The sequence below is a fragment of the Heterodontus francisci genome, chromosome 2 (genome assembly GCF_036365525.1).
Source record: "Heterodontus francisci isolate sHetFra1 chromosome 2, sHetFra1.hap1, whole genome shotgun sequence".
Classification (NCBI taxonomy): domain Eukaryota; kingdom Metazoa; phylum Chordata; class Chondrichthyes; order Heterodontiformes; family Heterodontidae; genus Heterodontus; species Heterodontus francisci.
The window spans coordinates 113,811,062-113,829,526 of record NC_090372.1 but is presented as its reverse complement, the minus strand read 5'-3'; the positions used below and the strand labels follow the sequence as shown (position 1 = coordinate 113,829,526).

At 42.7% G+C, this 18,465-nt stretch overlaps 1 protein-coding gene across 4 annotated transcripts in view; it reads right to left on the bottom strand.

Annotated features, from left to right (window-relative positions):
- LOC137346255 (collagen alpha-1(XXVIII) chain-like) overlaps positions 1-8,620 on the bottom strand; it is a 311,231-nt gene extending 302,611 nt beyond the window's left edge. For all 4 annotated transcript variants that reach the window (XR_010968689.1, XR_010968688.1, XR_010968690.1 and 1 more), the window contains exons 1-3: positions 8,566-8,620; positions 7,878-8,039; positions 3,895-4,445 (exon numbers count right to left, since the gene is read on the bottom strand). Coding sequence is in view for 1 of the 4 variants with exons in the window: in XM_068009727.1 (XP_067865828.1) it covers positions 3,895-4,445; positions 7,878-8,022 (696 nt within the window). In the remaining 3 variants the exon portion in view is untranslated. The remainder of the gene's footprint in view (positions 1-3,894; positions 4,446-7,877; positions 8,040-8,565) is intronic.
- Positions 8,621-18,465: the final 9,845 nt, after the last annotated feature.

The following is an 18,465-nucleotide window of genomic DNA, read 5'->3' as shown; positions in this document are numbered from 1 at the left end:
TGAGTATCTGAGCTGGTGGCTGCGAATGTCAGATGAAGTGATAGTGCTTCTTCATCAGATGTCTGCTCTTGCTTGCGCCCTTCATGGTGAGACTAGCTGACTGGCCGGCAGTTCTTGGATATCTGAAAGCAGAAATGCATCAGGGAAGGACTGGGGTGAAGGAAGAGGGGTGGGGTGAAAAGCAAGAGGTCCATGGTCACCCCATCTACAACTTGCTCTTCATGCCAGAAAACAAGATGAGGGTGAGGTGGGATTTGAGTCGGTGCATTAGGCAGGAATATAGCATCATCCTGAATGTTCTTGGCAACGCTGGATGCAATGGCCTTGGTCACAGCTGGCCCCATGATACGGAGCACCATCTCCTCAGAGGGCTCAGGAGATGCAGGTCTGCCTGTCCTCCTCTGGTTCTTCTCTGCTCCCTCTTGTTATGGGTCACCTTTTTTCCAGAGCCAGTGTCCCTCTTGCTCTTCTGGCTGGGTGCAGTCCCAGCTGTGGCCACCGCTCCCAGAGGTGCTGCAGGGACTGAGAGCTGCCGGCCCACTGATTGGCCAGCAACTCTTGGAGGCGGGCCTTCCTACCTCAGAGGGGCGGAAGTCCTGCCAGAGACCAATTAAGCGCCTGGGCCACGTAAAATCATAGCGTGGCTCCCAGGCCCAGCAGAAGCGGGCTCACTGCCAACTTTTGGCTGGTGGGCAGGGCCTCCTGCCCAACATAAACTTCCAGCCTTGGTGTGAGTTAAAACACAGGTAGCAGAGTTTTAGATGAACTCAAGTTTACAGAGGGTAGAATGTAGAAGACCAGCCAGGAATATGTTGGAATAGTCAAGTCTAGGGGTAACAAAGGCATGAATGAGGGTTTCAGCAGTAGATGATCTGAGATGGGGCAAAGGCAGGTGAGGTTATGGAGGGGGAAGTAAACAGTCTTTGTGGTGGCACAAATATGAGGTTGGAAGCTCATCACGGGGTCAAACGTGACATTAAGGTTGTGAACAAACTGGTTTAATCTCAGACAGTTGCCAGGGAGATGGATGGATTTGGTAGCTCGGGAACAGAGTTTGGAGCGGGGACTGTAAACAATAGCTTCAATCTTCCCAATATTTAACTGAAGGAAATTTCTGCTCATCCAGTACTGGATGTTGGATAAGCAGCATGATAATTTAGCAACAGTGGAGGAATCAAGAGAGGTGACGGTGAGGTAGAGCTGGGTGTCGTCAATATGGGAAAACTCACACTGTGCTTTCCAATGATATTGCCAAAGGTCAGCATGTAGATGCGAAATAGGAGGAGGCCAAGCATAAATCTTTGAGGGACACCAGAGGTAATGGTGCGGGAGCAGTAAGTGTGAAACTGTGCCTGCCTAGATCAATATGTTTCCAGACCAACAAGGAAAGAAGTATTACAAAAGCAATACACTGTGATGCTGAAAATCTGAAATAAAAACAGAAAATGCTGGAAATGTTCAGCAGGTCAGAGAGCATCTGTGGAGAGAGAAACAGAGTTAAAGTTTCAGGTCGATGACCTTTCATCAGAACTGGGAAAAGTTAGAAATGTAATAGGTTCAAAGCAAGTGAAAGGGGGAGGGTGAAAAAGAACAAAAGAGAAGGTGTGTGATAGGATGGAAGACAGGAGAGATTAAATGACAGAAGAGATGCTGGTGCAGGGCCAAAGGGAGTGGTAATGGGACAAGTAAAGAAACAAAAGATGTGTCTGAAGGAGGTGTGAATAGCAGAAGGATGAACAGCTACCATCTGAAAGTAAAAACGAGAGAGCACTCTGCACTATTTTCAATTATTTGAAAAATAATGGCCACAACTTCAACGTAAGAATAAAAAGGCATACTGAAGGCTCAAAGGTAAGAGTGTTGGAGTGGCAAAAGATAATGTTCAGCGAGTTAAGAAGGAATCTAGCCCAAATTAACTTGGCAGGAAAGTTAGCAAACTGGTTGATGGATCAGCAGAAAATCTGCAAATACAAGAGGCAGCATACAAAATAAATACATTCCTAGAAGTTAAAAAGGTGGTGCATAATCTTAATAAACTTTAATGCATAGAGAGATTAAAAGAAGATAAACTTAAAACTTAAACTATGACAAAATTAGGGCTAATTGTACTAAAGAAAATCAGGGGAATATAGAAATTGTAACGGGGACGTAAAAAGGGCTAGATGGAAATATGAAAATATGGACCAGTATATAATATAAAAGGAAATATTAAAGACTATTATAAGCATATAAAACCCAAAACAATAGTTAGAAGGGTGAAACTACTCAGGATGAAAGAAGGTGTTTAATTGTGGAGGACAAAGCTATGGCTGAAATATTAAATGAATATTTGGATTAGTTTGTCAAATTACATAGCTACATTTTATTTATAAGCCCCACAGTGTTTCTGATCCATGTCAACCTCCTTCTTCATCCAACCCCATTGATCTTATCTTTTTATTCCTTTTTCCCTTGGGACAGATGCAGCGGATGTGAATATGCATTCAAATAAACAACACGAAAGGATGTGGATTAATAGAGACCCAGGCATTTAAAAATATCGGCCTCAATGTTAACCTCCTTCCCTCACCCACAACTGGCAGGCAAGGGCTGGGAGTGAGGGTTAAAAATGTAAAGACAACAAATGTGCCCCCAATTCAGCACATACATGCCCAGTGCCGTTTTTCCAGCCACCCTCAGCCCTGATCTATCACTCACTCACTCCCGTGATGGCTTCCCTCTTCCCCGCACCCCTCTGAGCCCCAATCTTCTACTCCACCCTGCCACCCCGGCTTACAAGAAGATGTCCCGTCAGGACTCCCCAGCTGTGGCCTCCTGCTACTAGTTGTCCTTCCTGGCAACCAGTCATACTGATAATTTGGCCAGTTTCCAGGAGGGAAATAGGAGAAAAGTAACTTAAGGAGGTCCTACCATTAAATTCAACAGGACCACCACATTCCCAGACTTGTTAAGATTTCCCTACTCTACCACGCTTCCTGCACTCTCCCCACCTCCTAGTAAATATCAGGGCCCTCATTTCTTGAAAGCGCAGGTTGATAAAGTCATAGAAAGGCCAAGAGCATTATAGATTTTATGAAAAGGGGCATACAGTACAGGAATCAAAAGAGTAATAAATTTGTGCCAACTATCGGTTCGGTCACAGTGAGGGTATTGTACATAATTTTAAATATTCGATTAGAGAAAGGACATTGAAGTCACAGGGAACATGCTGCACAGATATATCAGGATGATGACAGGGACGAGAAATTATAATTGTGGTGAGAGACTTGAGGTACTAGGACTATTTCCATGACGCTAAATAAAGCTAAGCTGAGATATAATAGATGTTTTTAAACTTTAGCAGTCTTTGACAGGATGAATAGGGAAATATTGCCTCTTCTAGCTAGGGAGTCAGTGATGAGAGACAATTAATTTAAAACTGTCACAAAGAGAATGAGGAGTGAGGTTAGGAGAAATGTTTGTAGGCAGAAGGTTGTTGTAGCATGGATGGTTTTCCATAGGGAATGGTAGAGGCAGAGGCCATTGTTTCTTTTAAGAGACAATTGAATGAACATTTGAAGAAAATACATAGCTGTGAGCAAAGAGTGGGGGAGTGAAATGAGTTTTGTTTTGTCTAGCAAACAGTCAGCACAGGTTTATTGTGAGGTGGTATTATTCTGTGCCATAAACATCTATGGTTCTATGAAATTCAGCTATTGTAGGTAGCTGAGATTAAATACTGCATAAATGTCTGTCATTAAAGGCATCAGATTCCTACACCAGCAATGCATGGATTTGTATATCAAACAGGCACTGCCATTAGGATTCATGTAATGTAATTCTTACAGTCCAATTCCAAATAAAAATACACTAGCAGTGTGAATTATAAGTAAGTCGGTTGAGTACCCTACTTACCACTTCATGGAGAGTATTGTTTGTGAGATTGGTATCCGTTATGGTGTGGACAAATTGTGAAGATGGAGTGCTTGCCACAGCTGACAGTTCTGCAGTAATGCCTGGAGGTCCAATAGAAAACAGGAAAATGCCATACTCTTTAGCATAGGCTGCGACATCTCGAAGGTTTGGATTGCGGGGATGATTCCCCCCATCTGTCATTAAAATGGCTATCTTCACACTGTTCTGCTTTCCCTCAGTCTGAAAGAGCTGAGTAGCATTTCCTATGGCATAGGAAGTGTATGTGCCATGACCTATGTAATTCATGGATTGTACACGATTTTTGAAAAGATCAAACCCTTGCCAGTCTCGGAAAGTATGGTCCATTTTGACAGAGCTACTGTATTGTAGAACAGCCATTCTCCAGTCTAGATCCTGTTTTTCTGTCTGTTCAGACTGCAAAGCTCTTTCAGTGAATTCAATTGCAAATTGTTTCTCTTTATCAAACAAGAAGTTTTTGGCACTTTCGGAGCTGTCCAAGATGAAAGCAACTTCTATGATGCAGCTGGGATCTAATAACAACAACAAAATTCTCTTATAAATGCACATCATTGTTTATTCTTTCACCTTACTATTAGAATTAAAAATGTGATTGAATGAATTTTACCATATGATTTTTTTCAGAATATGCAATTGTTAAAGTGGCCCTGCTGCCCTACTCTCTCAGTTTAAAACTCATTTTTATCCTATGGAAGTCCAGGACACCAGATTTTGTACATTTTTAACCGAGTCTGAAAGGGTGATGCAATAAATATAAATACTATGGTTGACGACGATATTTTAACACATTATAAAAACATTGCACAATTATTTTGATGCAGTTATGATTGGAAGCATTCAATAAATGCTTTGACTATTTCCATAAAATCTGTGAAATCAGAGTAACTCTGTTATTTCACCCCTGCCTTCAACTGCCTAGACCCTAAGTTCTGGAAATCCATCCATATTCCCCTCCATCTCTCAAGCTCTCTCTCCTCCTTCAAAACGCTCCATAAAACCCACCTCTTTGACCACTTGTCCTAATATTTTCTTGTGTGGCTTGATGTAAAATTTGGTTTGATTAAGCTCCTGTAAAGTTCCTTGGGATGTTTTGTTATGCTAAAGGCATGATAAAATGCAATGTTGTTATAATTTGATATTTAATCTTCATGATAAAGAATTTCCAAATGAGGATGTCAATTAAGGATGGCATATAAATCACAAGCTGCAGCAAAGAAAAAAAAGATTAAAAGCAAAATACTGTGGATGCTGGAAATTTGAAATAAAAACAGAAAATGCTGCAAATACTCAGCAACATTGGCAATATCTGTGAAGAAAGAAAAGCAGTTACTTAGTCATCGATCTGAAACATTAACTCAGGTGTCTATTTCAGGTGAACCAATTCAAGCCCCTTTTAGTCCTATTTTGAGGCATGAATAGGCAAGTTATTTATAAATTAATAGAGCTGAACAGAAGTTATGTCTATTATTTTAAGTAAGGGTTTGACAGGAATTTTTTCACCAGGTCTACAGACTAGATAGGTTGATTTATGCTTCTGAACTTGCTGATCTTTGACTTTACTTTCCCCATGCTCATGTGTTCACCATATCTCTTTCCTCCTTATTATAAAGTGCTCTTCCTATATTCCAGGAGCAATATAAAAATGCAGGTTGTTTGTTACATGCATTGTTGATGATATCTGTGCGGTCCTGGACTATCCTAAGAGAAAAGTGCCCAACTAGTTTACACTTGTGGATCCAAAAGGGAGTGTAACTCACATGTCCAGAAATGCATGATCATAATAGAAGACCCTGATCCACTGCAGTGTTTGCCTTGCCAGTCTGAGCACCATATTCACTGATTGTTTATAACTGTGGCTCTGTGTCTCAGTTAATATATATTAGCTGCCAACGTTGTTTCCAATATCCACCCTTCTCTCACCTTCACATGCTCCATCTCTGACACTCCCCTTCCCTTCCTTGACTGCTGTCTCCATTTCTGGGGATTGGCTGTTCTACTAATATTCATTAAAAGCCCACCAACTCTCACAGCTACCTCGAATACACTTCCTCACACCCTGTCTCCTGTAAGGACTCCAATCCATTCTCCCAGTTTCTCCATCTCTGAAACATCTGCTCTGATAATGCAACCTTCCACAACAGCGCTTCTGATATGTCTCCCTTTTTCCTCAACTAAGGATCCCCCCCCCCCCCCCCCACCACCGCCCCACTATGGTTTGCAGGGTCCTCAACTGTGTCCAACCCATTTCCCCGCACTTCTGCCCTCACCCCTTCCCCTGCGTCCCGAACCATGACAGGGTTCCCCTTGTCTTCACTTTCTACCCCACCACTCTTCACAATCAAAGGATCATCCTCCACCATTTACACCACCTCCAGCATGACGGCACCACCAACACATCTTCTCCTCCCCTCCCCTGTCAGCATTCCAAAGGGACCATTCCTTTCGTGACACCCTGGTCCACTCCTCCATCACCCCCAATATTTTGTCCCCTTCCAATGGCATCTTCACATGTAATCGCAGGAGGTGTAATACCGGCTGTTTTACCTCCTCTCTCCTCACCATCCAAGGCCCCAAACACTCCTTCCAGGTGAAGCAGCAATTTACTTGTACTTCTTTCAATTTAGTATACTGTATTCGCTGCTCACAATGTGGTCGCCTTTACATTGGGGAGAACAAACACAGATTGGGTGACCGCTTTGTGCTCAATCTGCAAGCATGACCCGAGCTTTTGGTTGCTTGCCATTTTAATTCCCAAGCCTGTGCTCACACCCACGTTTCTGTCCTTGGCCTGCTGCAGTGTTCCAGCGAATTTCAACACAAGCTCAAGGAACAGCACCTTATCTTCCGAGTAGGCACTCTCCTCCAGCCTTCTGGACTCAATATTGAGTTCAATCATTTCAGAGCATGAATTCCATTCTTTTTTTTATTTTACTTTTTATTTTTGCAACCATATGCCTGTCTTAAACTTGTTTTTCATGATTTTTCTTTTGGACAGAGCTGTTCATTATTCTACCATTGACACTTGCTCTGGGCTAATACTTTGTCTTTTACTACAACTATTAGCACTCCCTTTGCCTTCTATTCCATGACATCTAATTCATTTAATCTCTCTTGCCCTCTGCCCTATCACACACCTTCCCTTTTGTTCTTCTGCCTCCCCCATTTCTCTTGCTCAAAATCTATTACATTTCTAACCTTTGCCAGTTCTGATGAAAGGTCACCGACCTGAAACATTAACTCTGCTTCTCTCTCCACAGATGCTCCCTGACCTGTTGTGTATTTCCAGCACTTTATGTTTTTATATTAGCTGTGTGTCTAACCTTCTTTCAAAAATGGGGTTAAAAACAGAATATTCATCTACAGGATTACATTGAACTAATAACCTTCACAAAGTGAATCAAATAACTTTAATCCTTCCGTCTAGTTTCCTGGCCATTTTATGTATTTTAAAATTATTGTGATGTTTCAGGCTGTCATTTTAGACAGAAACTGTAATAACAGTTAAAAATTCCCTTCCCACCAAGCCCACTATTTCAATGCAGCCTTTTCACTTGTCTTACCTTCACTGTTAATGAGTAAACAGATCTGTCTGAACTGATTTAAGTTGATCTCTGAATCTGGTGAATTTTTTGATTGACTATTTTTGCACCCTAAACTAATAATTCTTAAAACGTTTTTCTCATATATAAGAAATAATTTGAATTTAGATATCACCTCTGGAACCCAGGAGTTTCCTTTAGAGCCAATGAACTGTTTTTGGAATAGGAACATAGACATAGGAATGTAGGCACTGTTCTAATGGAGGAAACGTATACAATCCCAACTCCTCCTTATGTTGTTTAAGGTGGAAAGTAGTATCACAACTTTTATTTAGAAAACAAACTAAGAAAGCACTCTCAAACCAATAATAGAAAGGTATATAAAGTTGGGCAATGCTGTCATACCTGCAGCCTGGTCCAGTTGTTGGATAATTGACCCGTGTTGTTTTCTTCCCTTCTTTCTACCAATGTTACGGCTGCGGCTTTCATTTGTTGCCAAAGCCACAAGTGCAAGAAGCAAAACGATCACTCTCACATATTCAGTTGCCATCTTCTCAGCTCCGTCACCTATCACCCAGCAAACAGAAAACCATGAGCACAGTTTTGTCAAAAGTTCCCGCTCACAGTCCGGTCTGTAGTACTTTAGTCGTGTCCCTTCAAACCGTGCAACGGTCTTGGTATAAATATTCATCGAATGGAAAAAGCTTCATTACTTTCATTATTGAGGAACTGACTCCAGTAGGTATGTATGGCCTTGTATACTCTAAGAACTAATGACTTCCACTGAAAAAAGTTGTCACATCAGCCGGTTATACTTTAATTCATTACTAGAGAGAACAAGGAACCCAATGATCCTTTTCAACAACTTACATCATCTGTCAGATTCAGAACTCAGATTCAGCACTTATAGCTATCGGTTGCCGTCCCTGTAAAAACAAAATAAGTCCAATAACAATGTATAAAACTAATGTTTACTGTGCTACAAATCTTCGTCTTGTACAGCGTTTAATCAAAGAAAGATGTTAAACGAGATGATTTCTCGTTTCTGAAACAAAGATTTTAAAATCAAAAGTGCATATGAACACCATCTTACTCTGATTAAGAACGCAAAGAGCAATTCCGAGTTGTTTGCTAGGTGTCAAACTCCATTCGGGTGTCTCCCGCAGTAGTGAGGGCTGAGACGCCCTGCTCGTTTATGATAAATTGAAACTCGTCATGAATATTATTAACCACCGCAAGGCGGAGGGAGGGAAATATTTTTAAAGCCTCATCTTTTTCAAGTTACCATGCAAACCATAAAAGAATGGATTTGGAATTCCAAACAAATGGAATGTTGTCGTTTATTGCAAGGGGAATGGAATATAAAAGTAGGGATGTTTGCTACAGTTCTATCGGGTATTGGTGAGACCACATCTGGAGTACTGTGTACAGTTTTGGTCTCCTTATTTAAGAAAGGATATTAATGTGTTAGAGGCAGTTCAGAGAAGGTTCATTCCAATGATACCTGGGATGGGGAGTTATTTTATGAAGAACGGTTGGACAGTTTGGGTCTGTATCCATTGGAGTTTAGAAGAATGAGAGGTGATCTTATTGAAACATACAAGATCCTGAGGGGACTTGACAGGGTGGATGCTGGAAGGCTGCTTCCCCTTATGCGAGAGACTAGAACTAGGGGACACAGTTTAAAAATAAGGGTCACCCATTTAAGATGGAGATGAGGAGAAATTTTTTCTCTCAGAGGGTTGTGAGTCTGTGGAACTCTCTTCCCCAGAGAGCGGTGGAGGCAGGATCATTGAATATTTTTAAGTCCGAGGTAGATAAATTCTTGACGAACAAGGGAGTCAAAGGGTATTGGGGGTAGGTGGTAAAGTATAGTCAAGGCCACAATCAAATCAGCCATGATCATATTAAATGGTGGAGCAGGCTGGAAGGGGCCGAATGGCCTACTCCTGCTCCTAATTCATATGTTCATATGTTTGTAACTTGCATTTAAAATTTCACAATCATTTGCAGTGGTTTGGCTGATTTTAGCTGGATTGTGATGGTCATTGCAAACTAGCATAAACTCCACTACATATCATGTTCATTACTAATATTTCAATTCAATATTAACCCCAAAGTATCAAATACATCATGGTGAAGATGAGAAACATAGTTGGGAAAAGGATGATTACCTGAAAGACTTAGTAATTATTAATTCATTAAAACGAAAGCCTAGCTATCATGACTCTATTTGTGTACTCTCTGAGAAAACTGAGTATCCCTTTCATCAGCTCATTAGATAGAAATATAAGAATAGGAGTCGGCCATTAATACCTCAAGCCTGCTCTGCCATTCAATTAGATCATGGCTGATCTGCTCCTCAACTCCATTTACCACCCCCCCCCCCCCCCATGGGCTGCATATCCCTTGATACACATCCCTAACAAAAATCAGTCATAAAAGCTTCAGTTGTCACAACATCCACAGCCTTTTGGAGGAGAGAATTCCAGACTTCTATTACCCTTTGTGTGAAAAAGTGCTTCCTGATTTCCCTCCTAAATGGCCTAGCTCTAATTTTAAGATTATGTCCCCTCATTCTTGATTCCCCTCAGAGGAAATAGTTTCTATGTATCCCCCCTATTGAACCCTTTTAACATTTTAACCATCTCAATCAGATCATCACTCAATCTTCTAGACTCAAGATAAGCCAGAAGAGTTTGGTATCTCAATAAGGCTAGAAAGTGGAAATAAATCTGTATGAACATCAGGTGATGGCAGAACTGGGCTCAGGTGTAATATACTTCACTGTCAAAAACTCAGCTCTCACCTTCGAGACACAGACCTGAAGAATATCCACGATGGTAAGTTTTTGCAGGTCTATCATACCAATAAATCTATAATTCAGCAAAGCGATCAATGTCTTCAGAAGAGGGGTGAGAAAAAACTGGTGGCAGAAAGTGAACAATACGCATATGTGCAATATAATTTCAACATTCCAACAATTCCTGCTCCACATCGTTTGGGATAAGTAATGTATTTCCTGTGGTAGTGTTCATGGTGTATCGGAGGAAAATTGTTTCATAATAAGAACATTTATGTCATATAAGGGATAACATCAGGGGGACTGATTTACAATGACTGAGTAAGTCAAATTCCATTTCTATTAAATGATGTTCTGGGATGTCAGTGAATATTTTTGGGATTAAATTCAAAGACTACCCATTTTTTATGGGAACTATTAATGAGTGAAGAATAGCTACTGAGCTGTAAATGCTCGAATCTTAAGAAAATTATTTCATTAGTACAGCTGACTGGATGGTACTGATTGATCCTTGAATTTAGGCTCACTGCATATGCTCAGACTGCAAATTCAATTTAGCATTACACTTCTGGACAAAAATCTAGGGCTGGATTTTACCAGCCTTCTGGGAAAGGCTAGGAGGTAGGGTGGGGGGCTCATAAAATCATGCAAGAAGGCGAGGGTTGTTATGCCCATCATCTTCCCATCACCATGCCATATTGCCAGCAGCAGGAAAGATGCCAGATGGCCCTCCCACCCTGAGACCAATTGAGCCACTTAAGTGGCCAATTTAAGGACCTCTTCCCACCACCGCTGGCATTTTGCCAGCAGTGGTGGGGGGGGGGGGGGTGTCCTCCGCCTCATGAGGAGACCTCCAAGTGGGCTCAGGAGAGGGGGCTGTCCTATTCAGGCACTCCCCTTGTGACAATGTCTGCCCCCCTGCAGCAACAGCACTGCCTGCCCTCACAAACCACCCCCCTCACCGGGGCCTGCCTGACTGGCCCCGTGCACCCAGACCCCATTTAACTAGTTGTGAGAGGGCCGTCCATCCATTGCGTCCTCTTCTTCCAGGTGCAGTCCCAGCAGTGGCCACCACTACCAATGGGGCTGCGGAGGCTACTAAGCTACCGTCCCTTTGATTGGCTGGCAGTTCCTGAGGCTGGGCAGCCGTCCTTAACAGCCAATTAATTGTCTGCCGCCTGCAAGATGCAGTCCTGGGTCCCACAGGCCATCGACACGAGAATGCCGCCATCCTGCTTTCGGGTCCTTTGGCAGGACCCCTACCATGTTGACTAAATCCAGCCCATAAAGTCCAATTACAGGCTTTTGAAAGCATCTGAAGCCTTCAAGTAAAACCTTTAATAAAGGATTTAAAGACAATGCAATGGATAAATGTAATTATATTATCACAAAATATGTTGTCATGCTCACAGAGGGAACAGCAATGAAATATGAAATAAACTAGAGGAATTATGAAATAAAAGTAAATTGTTGAACTAAGCTACAAGAAAATGGACACTTTGTTATCTGGCAACATAGAGGGAGAGGTCAGGTGATCCCCTCCTGTACTGCTAATCAACATGTTTGTCTATTGAAGACGGGACCATTATTAACATCTGGAATTGCCTTGAGGAAGCACATTGATTGGTAAAACAGTACATTCCATGCTAACGACTCCTATCATCAAAAATTAGGCTAGCAAATGCTTTGCAGACAGACTGACTCCAAAGCCAAGGCCAAAATAATAGGTGTGAAATAAAACCTATTTATCAAAATGGAGCACATTCAGACACTGTAATGTAACATGGTCCCCACATCCTGGGACATTGTATGAACACCCCAGGAGAGACCATCTTAAGTCGCCTGACTAAAACCAAAACCTGACATGTTTTTACCTTCAAAGAAGTAATTGTTGTGGGAGAGGGCAACAGAAGGCCACTCAATCCAGTGAAGCTGTGAGATCGATCCAGCTAAGCATAAGCCCTTCCAGCACCATCTTTAAACTATTGAGGCAGAAAGATTGCAAGCTGACCTTGAAAAATCCCCATTCCGGCAAAAAGGAAAAGGAGGTGGGGTAGCTTTGTTAATAAAGGAAGGTATCAGTGTGGTGGTGAGTAGTGATATAGGTGCAATAGATTGTGATGTGGAATCAGTTTGGGTGGAAATAAGGAATTGCAAGGGGAAGAAGTCATGGATGGGAGTCACCTATAGGCCCCCAAAAAGTTGTCTCACTGTAGGACAAAGTATAAATTGGGAAATAACGGAGGCGTGTAAGAAGGGCACTACAATTGTCATGGGTGATTTTAATCTGCATATTGACTGGACAAATCAGCTTGGCAGAGGTAACTTGGAAGACAAATTTGTAGAGTGCATCAGGGATTGTTACTTAGAGCAATATGTTGCAGAACCTACCAGGGAACAGACTATTTTAGATCTAGCAATGTGTAATGAGGTAGGATTAATAAGAGCTTTCGTAGTTAAGGATCTCTAGGGGGTAGTGATCACAACATGGTAGAATTTCAAATTCAGTTTGAGGGCGAGCAACTCAGGTCTCAAACCATTGTCCTCAACTTAAACAAGGGCAATTACAGAGGTCTGAAGAAAGTTGTCGAAAGCAGGCTGGGAAAATAGACAAAGGGGAACGGCAGTGGATGAGCAGTGGCAGACATTTAAGCAGATATTTCATAATGCTCAGCAAAAGTTATCCCGGTCAAAAAGAAGGACTCGATGAGAAGGATGAACCACCCATGGCGGTCAAGGAGAGTATCCAATCAAAAACTAAGTCATACAAAGCGGCGAAAGCTAGTGGTAGGCGAGAGGATTGGGATTTTTTTTAAGAAACCAGCAGCGGATAACTAAAAAGCTAATAAAGAGGGAGAAAATTGATTATGAAAGTAAATTGGCAAGAAATATAAAAACAAACAGCAAGAGCTTCTACAAGTAGATGAAAAGAAAGAGAGTAGCTAAAGTGAGCGTGGGACCCTTGGAGGATGCGACTGGAGAATTGATTATGGGGAACAGGGAAATGGCAGATAATTTAAACCAATATTTTGCATCGGTTTTCACGGTGGAGGACACTATAAACATCCCACAGATATCAGATAAGCAAAGAGCTAATGGGAGGAAAGATCTTGTAACAGTCTCTATCATGAGGGACAAAGTATTTGACAAACTAAAGGGACTAAAGGCAGACATGTCACCAGGACCTGATGGCCTACATCCAATGTGACACCCCTGTTCAAGAAGGGAGGGAGATAAAAAGCAGGAAACTGTAGGCCAGTCAGCCTAACATCGGTTGTTGGGAAAATGCTAGAGTCCATTATTAAGGAAGAAATAGCAGGACATTTAGAAAAGCTTAACGCAATCAAACAGAGTCAACATGGTTTTGTGAAAGGGAAATCATGTTTGACAAATTTGCTAGAGCTCTTTGAGGATATAACAAGCAGAGTTGATAAAGGGGAACCGGTTGATGTAGTGTATTTAAATTTCCAGGAGACATTCGATAAGGTGCCACATAAAAGATTATTGCACAAGATAGGAGCTCACGGTATTGGGGGTCATGTATTAGCATGGATTGAGGATTGGTTAACACACAGGAGACAGAGAGTCAGGATTAATGGGTCTTTTTCAGGTTGGAAAGACGTAACTAGTGGAGTGCCACAAGGATCAGTCCTAGGGCCTCAATTATTTACTATCTATATTAATGACTTGAAGGAGGGGGCAGAGTTTAATCTATCCAAATTCGCTGATGATACAAAAAGAGGTGGGAGGGCATGTTGTGATGAGTACATAAGGAATCTGCAAGGGAATATAGTTAGGTTGAGTGAGTGGGCAAAAACTTGGCAGATGGAGTTTAATGTAGGAAAGTGTGCGGTCATGCACTTTGGTAGGAAGAATCAAAAGGCAGACTATTATTTAAATGGAGAGAAACGCCAAAAAAATGCAGCACAGAGGAATCTGCGTGTTCTTGTGCATGAAACACAAAAAGTTAGCATGCAAATACAGCAAGTAATTAAGAAGGCAAATGGAATTTTGGCCTTTATTGCTAGGGGGTTGGAGTTTAAAAATAGGGAAGTCTTGTAACAACTGTACAGGGTGTTGGTGAGGCGCACCTGGAGTACTGTGTACAGTTTTGGTCCCTGTATTTAAGAAAGGATATACTGGCATTGGAGGCAGTTCAAAAGAGATTCACTAGGCTGATTCCTGGGATGAAGGGGTTGACTTATCAAGAACTGCGAAACAGGTTAGCCCTTTATTCATTAGAGTTTAGAAGAATGAGGGGTGATCTTATTGAAAGGTACAAGATTCTGAGGTGGCTTGATAGGGTAGATGTTGAGAAGATGTTTCCACTAGTGGGGGAATCTCGAACTAGGGGACATAGTTACAGAATAAGGGGACACTCATTTAAAACTGAGATGCGAAGGAATTTCTTCTCTCAGAGGGTAGTGAATGTCTGGAAGTCTCGACCCCAGAGAGTTGTGGAGGCTAGATCACTGAGAGTATTTAAAGAGGAGGTAGATAGATTTTTGAAATATCGGGGAGTTGAGGACTGTGAGGAGCTGGCACGAAAGAGGAGTTGAGGTCTGGGGCAGATCAGCCATGATCTTATTGAATGGTGGGGCAGGCTTGAGGGGCCGAATGGCCTGCTCCTGCTCCTATTTCTTATGTTCTTATCTGAGAAATTTAACCAGGATTTCCACCACCAACTTTGTACTGAGTTTTAACCAAAGGAGTCTGCGACACTTCATTAATTCCAAGACAAGGAAGATTCAGATTCATGCGCTGTTAAAAATTCCTCCCAGAAAACCCAGGAGATTTCAAAGTGAACTCTATTTACAACAATCGAACTCTTAATTGCATGCTGCCCTCTACTCTATCTTTTCTTGTGTGTGTGAATGCATGAGTGGGCGAGGATGTGAACATTTTCGGGTATTGTTTTAATAAATTGTTATCTTTCTTTTTAAACCTATGAGAAAATCTGTTGTTTGTTTATTTGACTGTTAATCACTCAGGGACTAAAACACAATTTTTAAAAGACTATCTGTGGTCAGTTGAGAGGTGAAAAGTGGAAGTCACCCACACCATTTCCCACTTTCTGTAACAATGTATTTGTAAATAATTTTTACATTTTGTTTAAATCCCTATTTTCAGCATCAGACATTTAAGTCACTGATAAAAGGGTGATCCAAAAATATTTTCAGATATATTTTGAACATTTTTTGGGAAGCCAGTGACCAGTTTGTGAAATTACAGGGTGATACAACTTCATTATAAAATAGCAAGGTGTAGCAGGTTAGTATGACAACTTTAATATTGAACATATTTATTACAGCACCACCTACAGAAGTAACAGGAATTGCAGTTACTTCGAATGACTCCGATTTTCATCCCTGATTTCGGCTAGGGACCAGGCGATAGCAAGCTGGAGTGCAGAACTTGCTGTCTTATTCGTTCCATCATTCCACGTGCTGCCATTTTTATCAGCGGCTTCAGATTGGAAGATTGGCTCCCACTGGAAACAATCAGCAATCTCATTATACAATGCAAATTGGGATCCTATGCATTAATAGGACCAAGATGTAATTTTCAAGTACCAGAGGTACTGAATATTGAGTTGTCTAACCAGCGGTTCCTAAAGAGACCACTGGAGGCCACTCCAACATGAGGGAGTGTCTCCAGGACTGTCTCCAGGACTGTCACTGACCTCATCTCCTCCGGAGATCTTCCCTCTACAGCTTCCCACAACACCGGACAGCCCGTTTCTACCACCTTCCCAAAATCCACAAACAGGACTGTCCTGCTAAACACATCATTTCAGCCTGTTCCTGCCCCATTGAACTTATTTCTTCCTATCTTTTCTCCCTGATCCAATCTCTTCCCACCTACATCCGTGACTCTTCTGACACCCTATGTCATTTCGACAATTGCCATTTTCCTGTCCCTCACCACCTCCTCTTCACTATGGACATCCAAACTCTCTGTACCTCCATCCCCCACCAGGACAGCTTTAAGGCTCTCCGCTTTTTCCTTGAACAGAGGCCCAACCCGTCCCAAACCACCACCATCCTTCTTTGCCTGGCTTGGGCTGATAAGTGGCAAGTAACATTTGTGCCACACAAGTGCCAGGCAATGACCATCTCCAAAAAGAGAGAATCTAACCATCTCCTCTTGACATTCAATGGCATTACCATTGCTGAATCCCCCACTGTCAACATCCTAGGGGCTACCATTGACCAGAAACTGAACTGGAGTAGTCATATAAATACCGTGGCTACAAGAGCAGGTCAGAGGCTAGGAATCCTGCGGCAAGTAACTCACCTCCTGACTCCCCAAAGCCTGTCCACCATCTACAAGGCACAAGTCAGGAGTGTGATGGAATACTCTCTACTTGCCTGGATGGGTGCAGCTCCAACAACACTCAAGAAGCTCGACACCATCCAGGACAAAGCAGACCGCTTGATTGGCACACCATCAACAAACATTCACTCCCTCCACCACCGACGCACAGTGGCAGCAGTGTGTACCATCTACAAGATGCAACGCACCAAAGCTCCTTCGACAGCACCTTCCAAACCCGCAACATCTACCACCTCGAAGGACAAGAGCAGCAGATGCATGGGAACATCACCACCTGTAAGTTCCCGTCCAAGTCACGCACCAGCCTGACTTGGAACTATATCGCCGTTCCTTCACTGTCGCTGGGTCAAAGTCCTGGATCTCCCTTCCTAACAGCACTGTGGGTGTACCTACCTCACATAGACTGCAGCGGTTCAAGAAGGCAGCGCACCACCACCTTCTCAAGGGCAATTAGGAATGGGCAATAAATGCTGGCATAGCCAGTGACACCCACACCCCATGAATGAATAAATTAAAAAAAAACTCCACTCACTTCCTTCAAATGGGTCCTAGTTACGCCTGTCTCTTTGTGGGGTATGTTGAACATTCCTTTTCCAGTCCTACTCAGGACCCCCCTCCTCCAACTCTTTTTCCGGTACATTGATGACTATCAGTGCCGTTTCCTGCTCTTGGCCTGAACTGGAAAACTTCATCAACATTGCTTCCAATTTCCACCCTCTTTCATCTTTACATGGCCCATCTCTGACACTTCCCTTCCCTTCCTCCACTTCTCTGTCTCCATCTCTGGGGATAGGTTTTCCACTAATATTCATTATAAGCTCACCAACTCCCACGACTACCCTGATTACACTTCCTCACACCCTGCTTCCTGTAAGGATTCCATTCCATTCTCCCAGTTTCTCCATCTCGGACACATCTGTTCTGACGTTGCAACCTTCCACAGCAGCGCTTCTGATATGTCTTCCCTTTTCCTCAACCGAGGATCCCTCCCATTGTGGTTGACAGGGCCCTCAACTGTGTCTGACCCATTTCCCGCACTTCTGCCCTTACCCTTTCCCTTCCCTTCCAGAATTGCGACAGGGTTCCCCTTGTCCTCACTTTCCACCCCACCAGTCCAAAGGATCATCCTCTGCCATTTCCGCCACCTCCAAAGCGATGCCACCACCAAATTCATATTCCCCTCCCCTCCCCTGTCAGCATTCCCTCTGCAACACCCTGGTCCACTCCTCCATTAATCCCACACCTCGTCCCCTTCCCACGGCACCTTCCCATACAATCACAGGAGCTATAATACCTGCCCTTTTCATAGAATCCACAGAATCACAGAATTGTTACAGCGCAGAAGGAGGCCATTTGGCCCATCGTGTCCGCACCCTGGCTCTCTGAAAGAGCAACTCCCTCAATTCCATTCCCCTGCCTTCTCCCCATAACCCTGCACATTCTTCCTTTTCATATAACAGTCTAATTCCCTTTTGAATGCTTCCATTGAACCTGCCTCCACCACGTTCTCAGGCAGTGCACTCCAGACCTTAAACACTCGCTGCGTGAAAAAGTTTTTCCTCATGTCACTTTTGCTTCTCTTACCAAATACTTTAAATCTGTGCCTTCTCGTTCTCGATCCTTTCACGAGTGGGAACACTTTCTCTCTATCTACTCTGTCCAGATCCCTCATGATTTTGAATACCTCTATCAAATCACCTCTCAGCCTTCCCTTCTCCAAGGAAAACAGTCCTAACTTCTCCAATCTATCTTCATAACTGAAATTGCTCATCCCTGGAACAATTCTCGTGAATCTTTTCTGTACTCTCTCCACTGCCCCCACGTCTTTCCTCAAGTGCATTGCCCAGAATTGGA